The 18,858-nt window shown below is 36.4% G+C and overlaps 1 protein-coding gene across 3 annotated transcripts in view; it reads left to right on the top strand.

Annotated features, from left to right (window-relative positions):
- Positions 1 to 18,858, top strand: part of RASGRF2 (Ras protein specific guanine nucleotide releasing factor 2) — a 337,564-nt gene that overhangs the window by 170,065 nt on the left and 148,641 nt on the right. For all 3 annotated transcript variants that reach the window (XM_044662962.1, XM_044662957.1, XM_044662951.1), the window contains exons 13-14: positions 11,752 to 11,834; positions 17,688 to 17,936. In XM_044662962.1, the coding sequence (XP_044518897.1) occupies positions 11,752 to 11,834; positions 17,688 to 17,936 (332 nt within the window). The remainder of the gene's footprint in view (positions 1 to 11,751; positions 11,835 to 17,687; positions 17,937 to 18,858) is intronic.

Raw genomic sequence — 18,858 nt, 5'->3', positions numbered from 1 at the left:
TTTTTATAGAAAAAATTTACTTAAAATAAATTTATTGCATGTTAATCCTCCTTCTATATCATTTCACTAAATACAGTGATTTACCTTTCTCCCATTCTCCTTCTCATCTCCCCCCTACAACATACATTTAAAAAACAAAGCCAAACACTAGATTACAAGTTGTATTTAACTTCATTACATGGTGTCACCTTTATGGTACAATTGTAGCCAGAATTGATGAATGTGGGGTGTGTGGAGATCCACACTTACCTTATGACAAAAGAACCTCAAAGCTTACTTATTGTAGGGAACTGCTTTTGTGAAGTTTCATTTGTGCTTCAGGATTTGCCACGTAAGGAAAACCTTGTATATTCATTAAGTGGAGAAGGAGAGGCAGAGAAGAGTTCTTTCATCTTTGATGTAACTGATCAGGAATATCTGCTTATCTTGGCCCTAACACAGGGAGATGCAGTAATTTCATTACCTACATAGTTTTTTTCATCATTCACTAAAGAGATTGGGTTCTCTTGGGATATTGATTAAATTAATTGATTAAGTTCAGCCCCAGGAACATGGCTTGAGAATCTACTTTTGGGAGAATATTTTTGAAAATAATTGTTAGACTATTAGAGGATTGATTTTCAGGCTGTAGAAATAATCTTGAAAACCACTATGGTCTCATGAAAGACAGAAAAAAAGCATTAATATTGCTAAATATTCCAGGAGCATCTCTGGGGAAGAGCTCAAAGTATTTTAACATACGAAAAAGGTTTAAACAAAAAGCAAAATATGCTATTTCCCAGATATTATGTTGTTTTTTGAGTAGGCAGATGGAAATTAGGTAGATGGAAAAAAAGTATATACTCCTGTATTAATCCTTATGTGACTCCATTTCTCAGAAGCGTTGGCAACATGATAAATGGCAAGCAGTGAAGTCAGTTGCTTTAGGATTAGGAAAAGGAATCAAAACTTAACTTCTCAGGGTTCTCCTACCCTATGTCTTTTATCCCTTATCTATTAATCTCATTGCTCATTCAACGAAGAATTATTAAATACTTACTATGTACTGTTTATACTGGGCTTAGAATATTTAGATATAGCACAGTCTTTATATTCATAGTTTTCTGTCTAGTAGTGATTCATCTTTTATTATTTTTATAATCATAATTTATTATGCCTAATTATTAAGGCAGGGCAGCATAATGAGAGCATGTAGATGTTACAATGAATTCTTATTTATAATTATGATTATAATAACATGTCATAGACAATAGGATCAATCTATCCAAGCAGAACCAATGACTTGTGACCATGAAATGGAAAAAGAATAGGACCTAAGCTGAAGACATTCTTTTGGTGCCTTTTAGCCTAGCCTGGTCAATAGTGAGAGCCCTGAGGTGGCTCAATCTGGAAGGGGCATTTCAGAACAGGAGAAGGGAGTTACTCAGGGAGAAGAAAACCTGGAGTAGGGAATCCCAAGGGACAATGTGACATTAACAAACTGTTATTTTCAGTTGACTATCAAGGGTTGAATTAGCTGAAATATAAAAACTAGTAAATCTGTCTGAGGAGACAAGCTGGAACAGAATTGGAGTAAGATGAAAAGAGAGGGGGAAAAGTATGTGAAGACATGATGGAGGAAATTTCAAAATTAATTGTAAGAACTATAAATATAAATGGGATGAAATCACCCATAAAACAGAGGAAGGATAGTAGAATGAATTGGAAAGCAGAAACCAATAGTATGTGTTGCTTTCAATGACCACATTTGAAACAATAAAGATTCACATTGTTAAAACAAGGAGTTAGAAGAGAATTTTATTTTGTTTCAGGGGATCTAAAAAAAGGGCTATCAGTCATGGTCTTAGAAAATGTAACAGTAAAACTAAACACCATTAAATGAGATAAAAGAAGTACCTAAAGGCACACTAGTCAAAGAAATAATTGGGATAGGAACTGGACCTATTCTTTTATTGGTACAGGGAAAGGAAACCTCTACTCACAATGGTAATCAGATCAACACTTGCTCTGAAACTGTCTAGTGCCAGGGTTAGCACCCTGGAGCCCGCTATGAAATGTTTTTGTTTGTTCCCCTTTTCTGTGTTATGGTGTAATCTTCACTGGTGATTTAAGAGAAGCTTTTTAATATGCTCTACAATTGTCCAAATACCATGTGTATTTGTGACACTTCCACAAAAGTAGGGGAGGATTAGAGGTGAATTTCTATCTTTTTACTTAAAGCATGTAATTATAGAGAGATTTGAGCCATAAAACTTTAAGCATGATAGTGAGCTTGGACAAGCATTAGAACATGAAATTAATGCATTTTTAAATTTTTTTCTAAAGTGGTCAAATTTTCAGGCTCAAATTTTATACCTATAAATAGTTGATGGGAAAAAAATTATGTTTGGGAACCATTAACTACTTACAAATTATGTTGGTGATGTCAATGGTTAATTATGGCCTCAAATAGTAGATAAAGGTGTAATTAATCATTCATAGAATTTTTAGATTCTAAAAAATTGTAGCTTCAGCAAGTGAGACTTAGGCCGCTTAAAATGTTTAATGCTTACAAAGGAATTTACTCACTTAATTAGAACTTTTAAAAAATAATTTTGAAATCAATTTGCAATTGATTTCAAATCAAATTGATTTCAAATACAATCACTTCCTTAAATAAGGGTTCCAATATGATTAGTGCCAAGTATGACACACAAGTGAGCTGGTTGTTAAAACATTTAGCAGTACATTATTTTCAAATATAATTTTAATTGTTCCATGCATTTCGGTCTTTTAGAAATTTAGACTGTAAGGGAACCACATTGAATCTTCTTGAGCCTTTAAGGTATCATTGAATGGATAACCTTACAGATTGAATGGAAAAACTTGCAGACTTATTGTCATTCAATTGTTTTCAGTTTTATCTAACTCTTCATGACCCCATTTGGAGTTTTTGTGATAAAGATACTGGAATGGTATGCCATTTCCTTCTACAGTTCACTTTACAGATTGGGAAACTGAGGCAGAAAGGTGACGTGACTTGCTCTGTAAAAAGTAATTTGGGAAATGTATAAAACTACATTTCCCGTGATCCAACATGGTCCAACTGATTTCCGTCTCCGACGTCTTGACGCAGGGGAGAGCTTAAATCTCGTGGGTTAGGAGGGAGTGGTCTCTTTTGCGAGTAGGCCATGGCCAGGAAACAGGAGACAAAATGGAGGCGGCAGTTTTGAATGCTTACAAGCGCGTGGTCTAATGATTTTATCTATCAACATGGCTTTAATTAAAATACTAGTATATATATTTACACAAGCCTTTATCATTTTTCATTTTTACAGCTCAGGGTAACAGAGCTAGAAGTGTCTGAGGCTAGATTCAAACTCAGGAATATGAATCTTCCTAACTCCAGACCCAGAATTCTATCCACCATGCCACCTAGCTGTCCCTTAACATACTTTTATATACATATGTAAAATGTATATGCATAATGCAGGCATATTTATACATGTAGCATCTTCTACACATTCTCCTTTTTCTTTGGTAGATGTTTATGCCAGAAGGTGCTTTTGTTTCTCCCCTTCCCTCTTCTTTTTGGTTAATGAAGCAGTCCTAGGGAATTTTAGTAGTAACAGTGGGAAGTAAAGGAATAGATGGATGTCCGGGAACAGTTGAGGGATGCTCCTTCCAAATTCTGAATTAAGGAAAAAGTGTTCATACATCCTAGAATTTGATGACCTCTTTGATGGGGGAGAGAGGAGGTAAACTGTCACTTATCTGTGATCCAACATAGGGTTGGGCACCATTCTATTTTTCAGGTGCAAAGTATATTCTTATGTACTTTGTATAGGGCATCTAAGTAGCACAGTGGATAGAGTGCTAGGTCTGGGGTCGGGAAGACTCATTTTCTAAGTTCAAATCTAGCCTCAGACATTTACTAGCTATGTTACCCTGGACAAATCACTTTACTCTGCTTGCCTCAGTTTCCTAATTTGTAAACAAGCTGGGGAAGGAAATTGCAAACCACTTCTGTATCTTTGCCAAGAAAACCCCAAATGATGCCACAAAGAGTTAGACACAACCAAACTAAATATTACTATGCTCTGCAAGAAACCATTTGTATGTGAGGTCTGTGGTTACAAGGGTGGTTTGTGTGTGTGTATTTTTTGTCAAAAAAAAAAAGGATTTAGAATAATGATAGATTATATAAGAAGAGAATGGACATAGTTATTTTTGCAGCCTTGCCCAGGGGAACAATGCCAAATAAAGCATAATGATGATAACTAAATATACAATGGATAATTTGGTTGCTTAATATTAAGATGCATTTGCATTAAGGAAATTAGTAAGGAAAGTAGTGATCTCAGGAAAAATGAAGTAAAGCAGGTTATTGATAAGTTAGAGAAACGATTCCAATTCAACAGAAGAGATCCAATTGGATTTGAACTTACAGTGCTCATGGTTCTGGAACTGGTCCTTTACCTTCCTGAAAACTAAGTTTTACCTCATTATAGAGGCAACTAGAATAGGAAGAAAAAGCTGTTGAGAAAAAGTTTTCATATCAAATATATCTGATAAAGGTCTAATAAACAAAATATATAGGAAATTGATACAATAGAAGAGCTGTTCTCCAAAAGTTAAATGGTTCAAGGATATAAGCAGGCAATTTTCATAAGAAGAAACACAAACTTTCTATAGCTATATGCCCCAAATTCTTAAGTCTAAGATAAAGATTGAAACAACTTAGGTTTTTATTAGATTTCCTAAGATGAAAATGATGACTACTGGAAGGGGTATGAAAAAACAATAATGCTCTCATAAGTGCTTATGGATCTAGGAATGTTCTAACCATTTGGGAAAACAGTTTGGAATTATACAAAAAAAGGCATCAAACCCTGCAGCTTTACTACTAGGCTCATATGCCTCAAGGACAAAGGGAAAGCCCTCATGTGTCTATATACATATATATATATATGTGTATATATATATATGTAATTATACTTTAACAGCAAAATCATAGAAACAAATTGGATGCTGTTATTAGGCAGTGACTAAATAAATTGCACTAATATATATATATATGTATATATATATACACACATATATATATATTTATTTACTTATATATAAACTACCCTACTAATGTAATGAAGGCAGCTTGGTGACACAGTGGATGCAGTCCTTGGCCTGGAGTCAAGAAGACTCCTCTTTTTTACATTCAAATCTGGCCTTAGACACTTACTAGCTGTGTGACCCTGGGCAAGTCACTTAATCCTGTTTGCCTTGGTTTCCTTATCTGTAAAATGAACTGGAGGAGGAAATGGCAAACCAGGCATAGTAAGCCCCCAAAATGGAATCACAAAGAGTTGAATGTAACTGAAACAATTGAACAACAGTGTAATGGAGTGTTATTTTGATACAGGAAACAGCAGATGTGAAGAATTGATAGATATTAGGAAGGCCTGTATAAACTGATGGGAAGAGAAGTAAATGAGAGTTGAGAACAATTTATATGCTAACCACAACAGTGGAAAGGAAAACAAGTTTAAAAGATAACAGAACTTTCATCAATTCAGTAACTAATGACTCCAGTGGCCTGATGATGAAATTGAATTGAGAATTTGGTGATGCCTGTGGGTTTTCCCCATCACTTAGAAGTAAATGGTTTTTATAAAGCAGTGATTTTATGGTAAATTAGTGTCCAACCCAAAAGTATTGTGCCCTCTAGCTGTCTCTAATTAATTTTTTCTGTTGGTTACACTTTCCTCCTGGATATTTTCTCCACTATGGGTCTTAGGACACTGATCTCATCTGTCTCTCCTGCCTGTCTGACCCTTCCTTCCTTCCCTTTCCTTCCCTTTCCTACCTCATCATCCATATCATTTCCCAAGACTTACTCCTGAGGTCTCTTTGAATTCTCTCTCAGTGACTTCATCAGCTTTCATGGGGTTAATTATCATCTCAGTTCAGATGACTCACAGATATATATCTAGCCTCAGTCTCTCCCCTGAGCTTCAGTCCTGCATCACAGACTACCAATTAGACATTTCAAACAGATTAGCCCAGGGACATTTCAAACTCAATGGGTCTAAAACAGAACTCATCATCTCTCCCTACAAATGCACCCCTCTTCCAAACTTTGCCTATTTCTTTCAAAGGCGCGACCATTTTTCCTGTTTTGCAGGTTCATAATCTTGTTATTATCCTTGACTCCCCACTCTCCTTCATCCCACATATTTAGTCAGTTGCCAAATCTTTCATTTCTATCTCCATATTTCTTTTTTTTAATCCTTATAATTTATTTTAGAATCAGTACTGGGTATTGGTACCAGAGGAGAAGAGCAAAAAGGGCTAAGCAATGGGATTTAAGTGACTTGTCCAGGGTCTCACAGCTAGGAAGTGTCTTGGACCTCTCTCCTGGCCACCTCACTGCCCTCCTCCTTAGTGTTTCTTACATAGTCCCCCTTCTGTCTGCTCACAAAGTCACCACTATAGTTCTAGGCATCTTCAGGTCTCACCTAGATTATTGTTACCCCCTAACTATTCTCCCTATATCATCTTTCCCCACTTTAATCCACCTTCTTCTTTGTAGCCAAAATAATTTCCTTCCACACAGTAGGAAGAGCATGTCACCTCCTAGATATCTATTTTTTACAGTTAATGGCCTTTACAGTCTGGTTATAACCTATCTTTAAAGTCTCTTTATAATTATTTTCTTTTTTTCCTATGTTGTATGGTTCAACTTAATTGGTCTTTTCTCTGTTCTCCGCAAATAGCAACTTCTTGCATCCATCCCTCATGCATGGAATCCACTCCCTCATTAGCTATACTTTATAGAATCTTTTTCTTTCTTCAAGATTCAGCTCAAGGCTTAGCTATTTTCCTTCTACATGAGCCCAGAATAAGTAAGCTGAGTCTTGAATGAAGCCTGGGAAATTAAAAGTAAAAAATGAAGAGACAAAGCATTCTAGGTTTAGAAGAAACCAGTAAAAATCATAGAAATGTGAGTTGGAATATGTTTTTTTTTGTGAGAAATAGCAAGTATACTGGGTTGGGGGGATGGATAGTAGAAAATATGGAGGAGAATTAAGTGTAAGAAGACTGACAGGCAGGCAGAAGTAAAGTTATAAGATTTCAATGACAAACATGACTTTGTATTTGATTCTTGAGAAAATAGGAAACCACTAAAGTTTGTTGAGTAAGGCATCAGATTTATTCTTTTTGAATTTTATTTTAAATTTAATTAAGTTTTTTTCAATCCTTCCATTGTTTCCCATACCATAGAAGGCATTGCCTAGCAAACAGTTGTGTGTTTGTAGATTATATCTTTCATGTTGCCACTTCTCAGTCCATTCTCTAAAGGTGGATGCTGACAATTTATTCTCCAAATATTAAATCTGTAGCTGTATATAATGTTCTCTTGTTTCTCTCATTATCTTATTTCCAAGTTAAAATCATTAACCTGCTCATCATTTCTTATGGCGCAGTAATATTTCATCACAATCATATACCACAATTTGTTTAGCCATTCCCCAGTTGATGGATATCCCCTGGATTTCCAGTTCTTTGCCCCCACAAAGATTGCTGCTGTAAATATTTTGGAACATATAGGTTCTTTTCCTATTCCCCTGATCTCCTAGAGGAAGGGTATAAACAGATTTATGGCTCGCTAGACATAATTCCAAACTGCTCTCCAAAATGGTTGGATCAGTTCACAGGTCCACTGAAGGTGTATTAATGTCCTCACTTTTCCACATTCCCACCAACATTTGCCATTTTGTCCTTTTATAATTTTAGTCAATCTTATGGGTGCGAGATGATACCTCAAAATTATTGTACAGATTTATTCTTTAGAAAAATCATTTTGGCAGCTGAGTGGAAAATGGATTAAAATGGAAAGAGACCTGAAGCCAAGAAAATAGTTAGAAGGTTAGTGCATTAGTAAAGGCAGGAGGGGATGAGGGCATTGACTATATGATTGGAGAAAAAGGCATATATATTGAAAATGTTATGAAGGTAGAAACCACAAGAGATATGTGAGAAGAGTGAAAGTGAGGAATTGAGGAAGACAGAATTGGTGAGTTCAGTAACTGAGAGAATAGTGGTGTTCTGCACAATCATAAGGAAAATGGGAAAGGGGGAGTTTTAGGGAGAAGATGAGTTCTATTTTGAACACTTTGAATTTGAGATATGGTATATCCAAATACTCAGTCAGTTGTGATGTGGTGCTTTTGCTCAGGAGAAAAACTAAAACTGGCTATAAAGATCTAGGAATCATCTGAACAGAGATGAAAATTAAACCCGTGGGAGCTAATGACAACACCAAGGGAGCTAATATAGATGGAGAGGAGGAGAAGGAAGGAAAGAAAATATGCATTTATGTCATATGTACTATCTATTAGCCACTGTGCTAATATTGTTTTCTGGATCCTCAGAAGAAGGCCCAAGTTAGAACTAATCCTAGGCTAGGGCATATAATATGAATGTTGTTCATTTGTTTTAGTTGTATCTTTGTGATCCATTTGAGGTTTTCTTAGCAAAGATACTGGAGTAGTTTGCCATTTCCTTCTCCAGCTCATATCACAGATGAGGAAACTGAGGCAAAGAGAGTTAGGTGACTTGTCCAGGATCATATAGCTGGTAAGTTTCTGAGACCAGATTTGAATTCAGGAAGATTAGTCTTTTTGACTGAGGTTTTAGTTGCCCAGTGATATACTGAAAAACTGCAAAGGAGACTGACCAGGAATAGCAGTATTATGAAAACCTAGCAAGGATAGAGCTTTCAGGAGGAAAAAGTGATCGATACCGTCAATTTCAGCAGATAGAATGAGGAATTTTTAAAAGGCCATTAGACTGAGCAAATAAGAGATCATTTGGAGTTTCATTCGAATGATGAAGGCAGAGAAGAAATGGAGGCACAGGTGTAAATAGCTTTCTCAACAAGGTTTGCTAGGAGAAGGGAGCAGAGATATAGGATAATTGATAGTGAGGGGTTTTTGAAGGGATAGGAGAGATTCATTGTGTTTGTCAGAAGTGGGAAAGGAACCACAAAGAAAGGGAGAGGTTGGATATTTAGAGTAAGGAGATAAAATGGGGACAATCTGCTAGAGAAAGTGGCAGTGTACACATCTATATGAACAAGGAAGAATGGGTTGAAAGGGAAAGTAATTAATATGAACCCCTCTCTCATCTGAATTGGTCAAAGTAGAGAAGAATGCACATATACACAGATAAAAAGAGTTAGATATAGAAATATATTTCATTCAACAGGGAAATATGAAGAAAAGGGAGAATTAAGAGTTTATATTAAAAAAAGAGGTTATATTAAAGGAAGGAGTAGTTCTAATATAAAAACATTTATAGCTTTTCTTGAAGTGGCAAAAAATTGGATAATGAGAGGTGTCCATAAATCGGGGAATGGCTGAACAAGGTATGCTATCTGAATGTGATGAAACACTATTGTTTTGTAAGAAATAATGAAGGAGATGCTTTCAGAGAAAACTGAGAAGACCTATATGAACTAATGCAGAATGAAGTGAGCAGAACCAGGAGAAGAACTTATATAATGACAACAGTATGGTAAAGATGAACAAATTTGAAAGAATGCAGAACTCTAATCAATGTAATGACCCACCAGGTTTTCAGAGAAATCATGGTATAGCGTGTTACTCATCTCCTGATAGAGAAGTGAAAAACTTGAAAGTGGCAGGGGATGGGGTTGAGGATACATGTAGAAGAGCTGACCCTGGCAAAGAGAGGGACTTCAAAAGATGGTGAGGAAAGGAATGTGAAAGGAAGAAGAGAGCATTCTCACTGAGCAGCCTTACTTCTTCAGAGCACATTCCCTGGAAGAACTCCTGCTCCAGGACTACCTCTACCCTAGCACTATTTTACCCCAACTGCTTGCTCCATGCCTGGCTCTAGTTTTTGTACTCTTTTCTTCCTCTTTCCCTTCTACCCTCCAAGTTCTAGAACAATGAATCAGGATCTAATTGACTTAGTTTCTTGGCAGGTTATGCCTTGTTTACTCCCCTTTGGCCCCATTCACCATCTCAGAAACTTCTCAGACTAAAGTTACATTTTTATTTTTCTGGATCCCATGAGAGATCCCTAAAGAAAGAGATTGAGTAACATTTGATGGTTAGCAAAGAGAAGACAGACACTCAGTAAATGTTTCTGGTGCATTAGAATGTTGATACTGCAAAGGGAAAGGAAACCTGTCCTAATCACTTAGAGCAACCACCTGGTGACAATATAGGACTATTCAAAGGGGATGAAGAGAGTTCATGAATTTAACCCCTATCATGTCAAAATAATAATAATAATGATAATAATAATAATAGCTAATAAAGTAGGTACCAGGCACTGATCTTTACAACAACCATGAGAAAGAGGAGCTACTATTTTGTCATTTTACAGTGAGGAAGCTGAGGCAAATGAGTTGAAATGACTTGCCCATGGTCATGCACAGCAAGAATCTAATGTCAGATTTGAACTCAGAACTTCCTTCCACTGTGTAATCTCACTGTGATTTGCAAAGTAAATCTCACTGAGGTATTCTTTCTGACAATAACATATTTTTGAAAAGGAACCAAGGATTCTCATGTCTGTCCTCCTTAAAGAAATGCATGCCAGATAAATGCAGATAAAACATATTGTTTAAATTGCATATTATTTGGGGTTTGGGCTTTATAAGATTATTCACTTATGGATATGAATAACATGGAAATATGTCTGATTATATGATTAAATTGCTTGTCACCTCTGGGAGCAGGGAGGAAAGAAGGGAGGGAAACAACATGAATCACATAACTTTGGAGAACTTATGAGATCATTTATTAAAATAAAATAAAGATAAAACATTAAAATTTAAAAAAGAAATGTATACCAGAGACTTGCATAGCACATGATGTTTACTACATGATGGAAGAGCAGTTTTCTGGACTAAAGAGTCCTGGGTTCAGATCCACTCCTTTTGTCATATACTAACCAAGTGAAGGAGCAGTTAGGTGGCAGAGTGGATAGAGGGCTGTGCCCTGTTTGAGGAAGACTCATCTTCCTGAGTTCAAATCTGGGCTCGGACACTTACTAGATGTGTAACCCTGAGCAAGTCACTTAACCCTGTTTGCCTCAGTTTCCTCATCTGTAAAATGAGCTCGAGAAGGAAATGGCAAACCACTCTAGTATCTTTGCCAAGAAAACCCCAAACAGGGGTTACAGAAAGTCACACATGATGGGACAACAGCAGCACCACACCATATGAAAATGGACAAATCATTTAACCTCTCCATGCCCCAAGCACTCTAAGTTGTAGCCCAATTGCTGATTCGCTTTGGTAGAAGGAGTCTCTTCATCAAGTCAACTACTTCAAATGAGATTACAAGTATGGATCCTCCCAAAATCATACATCAGCTTTTCAGTGTTTGATAGCTGCAAAAAGGGGCATAAGGTCAGAGCCATAGGACTGGAAAGTAAAGTACAGACTATCTCATCTAATTTTTTCATTTTATAGTTGAGGAAACCGAGGTTCAGAAAGTGATTTTTCCAGGGTACGTAGATATATGATTCAGGTCAGATTTGAACCCAGGCCCTCTGACTCCAATTCTTTTGCTGTTTCATCATTATAGACCTGCAAAGTAGTATTTTTTGTCCTCTGATTCCTGAAAACCTAGGATTTTAGAAAGATGGCAAATGTTCATTGGGCCACATTTTCGATGATTGTAATGATTGTGTTTTTGTTTGGTTCTTTTTTAAAAATTTTTTTTATTTTCACAGTGTGTTGACAACATTCGGTGCAATGGCTTAATGACAATAGTATTTGAAGAAAATTCCAAAGTGACCGTGCCACATATGATTAAGTAAGTCTGGACATTTTCTTCACTCGTTTTTTAACCAAGCCCAAACTCTTGGACTAGGTGTAGCTGCTAAGAGAGCCATAGAAGAGAATTGTATTATCCAACCTGCCAAAGTCGATTTAGCTGCTGTCAGGTCATATTTCAGTTTTTTATGAACGATGACCATTGCTAGAGGCAGGCCCAACGCCAACACTCTCCTAGATCAGGTTTGATCTTGGGACCACTTGAGACCATCAAGAGTCATTGAATGGTGAACTTTTAAAAGTAGGTTTATTTTACCCAAACACAGCAAGTTTATACAGCAAGGCTTTTGTGGGCATAGCTCCCTTTGTTTTCATGTGGAAACACGCCTGATCTGCAAGGTAGGAAATGGTGAATCACATGATGCTCAGAAATTCACCCAATCAGGAAGATCCGATTCCATGTGGTAAGACTTTTTATGAGCAGGTAAGCAGGAAGCTACATCAGGAGAGCAGAAACCAGTCAGTTACTGGATTGGAAGGATTGTCAGAGCAATTTAGGCTTCATTAGCCGCCATTTTGGCTCTGCCCCAAGTCAGTTTCTGGAGACCAGATTTGCCTCCTTTTAGTGAAAACTAATCCCTATTGGCAGAAAAAGAGGAAGGTAGGTCCAACCCATGTAGGAGGAGTGGGAAGGGATGGACCTAATCCTAACCCTCTCCAAGTTGTGGGGAAACACTGATAGATATTTGTCTCATCACAACCATTTATTAGAAGATTTCTCTAAAGGTATCATCAACTCTTTTGATTTTTAAACCCGTACCATCTAAATCAAATACCATTGATTTAGAATCAATACTAAATATTGGTTCTAAGGCAGAAGAATAATATCATTGACTCCTGATAGTTTTGTCTCACTTTTGAATTTTCCTTCAATTTGGTGAAGCTATCTTAGGCAGCTAGGTAGCTAGGCAGCAGATAGACTGCCCAACTTAATGAGTTCAAATCTTGCCTCAGGCACTTCCTACTTGTGTGACGTTGGTCAAGTCACTTATCCCTGTTAGCTTCCATTCTCATCTGTAAAATGAAATGGAGAAGGAAATGGCAAGCCACTTCAGTATCTCTGCCAAGATAAACCCAAGTGAGATAATGGATAGTTGGACACACCTGAAAGATGACTTAACAACAACAATGGATATATTTTAAAGTTTAAGGCTAAAAACTGGTCAGTTGTTAAAGAGAAGTAATTGTGAGAGCTAACACTGACCAGTGTTTACAGATGAAGAAAAAGCAAGAGTTTGTTTTGTTGGTTTTAGCAACCCTTGCAAAATATTTCAATTAGAATTGATTTGACTCCAGATCAGTATCAATTTTGAAGAAAGTTGGAATGACTTAAATGATTAAGCTCATTTTTCTTCTACCCACGGTTTACAGAGAAAGCTAAGAAGCTATTTGTTTAGTATTTTTCAGCCTATTATGTTTACATTTTGTAGGAGTAGTTTGCTCAGCTTCCACCCCATTCCTGATTTGGGTCCTAACATACTACCAAAACAAAATCTGGAATTTAAAATGGCTACAAAGAAAACTGGAATATTCTATAGATTCTTTGTCCTTTGGTCAGAGGTTTTTTTGTTTTTGTTTTTGTTTTTGTTTTTTTTTGCCACTGTTAGTCATTGGTTTCTTTTCCATCTTTGAAAGTTAATTTTCAATTATTCTGGTCAACTTATAGGATTATTGTTTTAGAGTTAGAAGAGAACTTAGAGGCCATGAACTAATGTCCCCATATGATCTATTATGTTCCACTTCTCAGAAAAACCTGTGGTAATGAGAAATCTTGTTTTCTTTTTGCCTATTAGGAATGGAACAAAATGTGCCAGGCCCATGGTAGGCACTTAATAAATGTTTATTGATTGATTCTGGAAAATATCTGATAGAATTAATTGATTGTGTCCAGGTAGAATAGTTATTTGAATGATGCTTTTCCTCTTCTGTTTTTTTTAAACCTCATTTTCCCTTGAAAGAGTTTTTTTTTTAGTTTGAAGAAGCAATAATTTCTGCATGCAGCTAAAAACTATGAATATAGGATTTCCTCTTGGATCTCTTGCTTTTGTACATTTGTAAGAATTAACATCATTAAAGTTAAACATCATTCCAGTGGTGAAAGTTTTACTATGTAATAAGCACCATGTTAGCTAAAAATAAAGTATATAATACAAGTATAAAAGCACTAGAGAAAAAATATGTATTACTTTATAGATGAACATCTAATTGGCAGTACTGAAATAGTTTGATTTTAATCTTAAGAAACTTTATTAGTGACCAGCTAAGAGAGGTTTTTTTTTATTCTATACCTTTGTATTTAACTGTGTGAGTTTTTATGTTTAAAGTCTTTTTCTTGCAAACATAATGTTAGCTTCTTTTTCTGATCCATTCTGTTATCTTATTCCATTTTGTGATGTGCTTGACCCATTCATATTTGTAATTATGATCATTTGATTATGTATTTCCATCTATCATAACCTAATTTCCCCCTCTGTCTCCTAATTCTTTCTTTTTTTTTTTTAGGTCAGTAATCTTTAAGTATTAACTATAGATTCCTTCAGCATTATATTTTCTAGGATTTTACTAGTTTGACTAAAAAATGCAAAAAGACTAAGTTAAAAAATAATTATGGCATATAAAATTAAAAGTTAAAAGTCAGAATTGGATATATTATTACACTCAAAACAAATTTAAAGGAAAAGAAAGATGAACCTTTTACCTAAAATTGAGTGAACTTCAGCTTTATACTTTAGGCTGCCTAATTTAGTAGCTCATAAATTAACATGTGCTGATTTTGTTTTCAGGTTAAAAAAAATCTTCTCAATGGTTAGAAAATCATGAGATGCCATACTGTTTTGGGGCTCTCTTGGAAAATAAAAACTTTGAGTTGCTGTTTAATAAAATGAAATAATTTCATAATATTTAATGTCTTTTTTTTCTTTTAAAATGAAAATGTAATCAGGATTTTGAAGGGCAGTGTTGTAATTAATCACATTTTCATTTTATCTTGGCCGTTAGATTTTTCTTCCTTTTCTGGTGTTTCAAATAATCTAATTTCAGTAAAAAGCTGCAGAGTTCAGAATGATGCTTAGGGTACAAAAGCATGATAAGTAGAATAGAAACATTCACATTTAGTAGGTGACAGTGTCCTTTAAAGTGATATCCTGTAGTGTTGATCTCAGAATTTATACTCTTTTTGGGTATAGTCTAAATTTCATGTTAGTCTAATTTTGGTGTTGCATCTGTTGACGGCCTGTTTTCTCTGAGTGATGCTGCACTGGAAAGTACCAAAGCTTTTTTCAAGATAGTGGAGTTAGACCAGGGGGAAAATGCTGTAGTGAAAGAGGCAGAGGACAGAAGAAAAAAATATCATTAACTCATGCAGCAATAGTCACTTTGGAAATGATATAGTTCTCAGGCACCAATTACAAAGAAACTTAAATATTTTAATTCTTTATTTTCATTGATAATAATTTGATCAAATTAACAAAATTTTTTGAAAAAGCAAATGGCTAAATATTTATTTGAGAAGGTTAACTCTTCTGGATTCTTTAAAAACAACAGTCCCATGCTGAACAGGACCCCAGAGATCTAAAAGGCCTAAAAGGCATCCTCCAAGCAAGCTATTGACTTTTAGAGTGAATTTTAGAGCATTGATAGATGCTGATCCCATAGGCATGGACTTCCCTTCCAGCAAATCCTAGAACCTGCAGTAAAGTCACAGATTTTAGGTCACTGTGTTTATTAATGACCACAGTCACTTTACTGAAGATGCCACAATAAAAGAGGAAATCAGGAATATTCTTTGGAAAGGTTGAGCAGTTCTTTTGGCCTGAGGCTGTGACTTCTAAGCCATTTCTCTATTATTCTCTCCCTGAATGTCTGACAATTAGCTGTCTAAACTCTGGGATTGAAGTGGAAGATCTGACCTGTCCTTAGGAGGAATACTATGAAATTAGAGCAAGTTGTCCACATAAAAAGATGCATAATAAAAAAATGGAGAAAAAATGAAAAGGGGAAATTTCTCCTTTAATGCAACTTCAAGAACATCTATTTGTTGCACATGAAAATTAAAAAATTACTGTTATGATTTTCTGTTAATATTTAAGCACAATTCTGTTTCAAATGGATTCAGTCGATCCTGTACTTGAGTCTCACCCCATATTTTTTTTAATCTGTCTTATTATCTAAGGCAGAAGGACATGGACTAGGCAAAAAAAGGGTTAAGTGACCTGCCCAGGATCACACAGCCAATGTCTGAAGCCAGATTCAAACCCAGATTCTCCTGACTCCAGGCCTGTCTTTCTATCTACTATGCTATTTAGCTGTCCCTATTCCATCTTATAAGTGCTCTCCTCATTGAGAAGAAGAGTCCTAGTCTTGGAGTCAGGCAGGACCTGGGTTCACATTTTATTTATGACTTTGAACTAGTAGTGTGAGTTAGGTCAAGTATAATATGACCTCAGTTTCCCCATCTGTAAAAATTGAGATGATGATGATAATGATAATAATACCTGTAGTACTTAATTTTTGAGAGGTTCAAATGTGGCTCAGTCATTTTGCAAACTGAAGAACCCTGTATATAGGGTATTCCAAAATTTTCAGTGTGGTGTACAGCTTTCTAGAAATTCTTGGTACAGTTTTAAACTATGAAAGTAGCTTCAGTACTATTAAAAGCTTAAGACTGCACTGAGACTTTTGGGACACCCTGTAATAAATATCAGTTATTATAAAACAAAGGGCTCTAACTAGGTGATCTCTGAGGTTACCAGATTGCAGATCATAAATATAATAACCAACTTAGAAATCACACAGTCTGATTGCTGGTCCCTGCCAGCTATAATATTTTATGCAGGGACTGTGACACACCCTGTCCACATCCTTCCTTTCTTTCTTTGGGGATGCTGGTATGTTAGCTGATTTTCCTTATAAAGCAAAGGCTAACTATAGAGAGAAGGAATTCAGAGGCACTGATACATGGTTTCTCCTCTCCACTCTCAACATTAAAATGACTTTCCCAAGCTGAAATACTTTCAATAGATTTTTTCTTCCTATACTCTGTCTCTCTCTTCTCTCTCTCTCTCCTCCCTCTTTCTCTCTCCTTCTCTCTCTTCTCTCTCTCTGTCTCTTCTCTCTCTGTCTCTCTTTGTCTTTCTGTCTCTGTCTCTGTCTCTCTGTCCTCCCTCTCTTTATCTCTCTCTTCTCTCTGTCTCTTTCTCTCTCTGTCTCTTCTCTCTATCTCTCTTTTCCTTTCTGTCTCTGTCTCTCTGTCTCTGTCTCTGTGTCTCTTCTCTCTGTCTCTTTCTCTCTCTCTCTCTCTGTCTCTTTCTCTGTCTCTCTGTCTCTGTCCTCCCTCTCTTTATCTCTTTTCTCTCTCTGTCTCTTCTCTTTCTCTCTCTGTCTCTTCTCTCTCTATCTCTCTTTTCCTTTCTGTCTCTGTCTCTCTGTCTCTGTCTCTCTGTCTTTTCTCTCTGTCTCTTTCTCTGTCTCTGTCTCTTTCTCTGTCTCTGTCTCTTTCTCTGTCTCTCTGTCTCTCTGTCTCTGTCTCTCTTTGTCTCTGTCTGCCTCTCTGTCTCTATCATATCACATTTTTTGTTGTAAATACAGGGTATCCCTAAAGTCTTAGTGCTTTATAAAGCTTAGAGCTAAACTAAGACTTTTGAGACATAAGGTTTATATTTTGTGTGTGTGTACATATATCTGGCTCTTTTATAGATTCTAGTTAAAATGCTAAGTGAGGTCATAATGAAGGCGGGAAAAAAGAAAAAGAAAAACTATGTTCTTTTTTTAGAGAATGAGAATGTCTGCCTGAATGGGATTTTGTTGAAAACAATCTTCCTCATCAATTGTGTAGGTCTGATGCCCGTCTTCACAGAGACGATAAAGATATCTGCTTTAGCAAAACATTAAACTCCTGCAAAGTGCCCCAGATTCGCTACGCCAGTGTGGAAAGACTCTTGGAAAGGTTGACAGACTTGCGTTTTCTCAGTATTGACTTTCTCAACACTTTTCTGCACACTTACCGTATCTTCACCACAGCAGCTGTGGTCCTGGAGAAGCTGTCTGACATATACAAGAGACCTTTCACATCCATCCCTGTCAGGTACGCTTAGAGTTTTCATGTCATTAAATGATTACTAAAGCACTTCCCAGTGCAAATGAGCATTGCTGTTCATACGAAGAACTTGTGGGGATCTGCACTGGCTGTTTGGATTGATTATCCTTCAAGCCATATAGGAGGAAGTCAGGGATTTAATAGATATTGCTCAGATGGACACTCCAGAGGACTGAGGGCTCAGGGTTGCCAATTATTTTCCTTCTGTATGTTGGGAAATTAAATACTTTAAGTCTACTTGTCTCCTAAGGACAGCTAGGTGGTACAGTGGATAGACCCCTGGGTTTGATGTCAGGAAGTCGTTGTTCAGTCATTTAGTCGTGTCCAACTCTTAGCGACCCTGTATAGCATTTTCTTGGCAAAGATGCTGGAGTGGTTTGTCATTTCCTTCTCCAGTGGATTAAGGCAAACAGAAGTTATGTGACTTGCCCAGGGTCACACAGATTCTGAATGTCTCAAGCTAGATCTGAATTTGGGTCTTCTTGACTCTAAGACTCTACTGAACCACCTAGCTGCCTCAAAGGGAGAAGTTAGATGACTTACTCAGGGTCATTTGGTAAATAAGTGTCCAAAGGCAGATTTTGGATGCCATACTCTACACCCAACACTCTCTCTGCTGAGCCACCTAGCTGCCTCCAGAATCTGGAGGACCTGAGTTCAAGTCTTGAACTCTAACTAGCTGCATGACATGACCCTGGGCAAGTTATTTTACCTCTGCTTCACTTTCCTCATCTATAAAATGAGAATTATATAATAGCATCTGCCTCTCAGAGTTGTATGGATAAAATGAAATATTTGTAAAATGCTTAGCACAGTGCCTGGAATATAGTAAGCACTATGTAAATGTGAGTTGTTATTATTTCTTAATAATATTTTTGGGAAGTTGATGTGATAGAATCTGCAAAGTGTA

This window comes from Gracilinanus agilis, chromosome 1 (assembly GCF_016433145.1).
Source record: "Gracilinanus agilis isolate LMUSP501 chromosome 1, AgileGrace, whole genome shotgun sequence".
Classification (NCBI taxonomy): Eukaryota; Metazoa; Chordata; class Mammalia; order Didelphimorphia; family Didelphidae; genus Gracilinanus; species Gracilinanus agilis.
The sequence above is the reverse complement of the archived record's forward strand: the minus strand, read 5'-3'. Positions and strand labels throughout refer to the sequence as shown.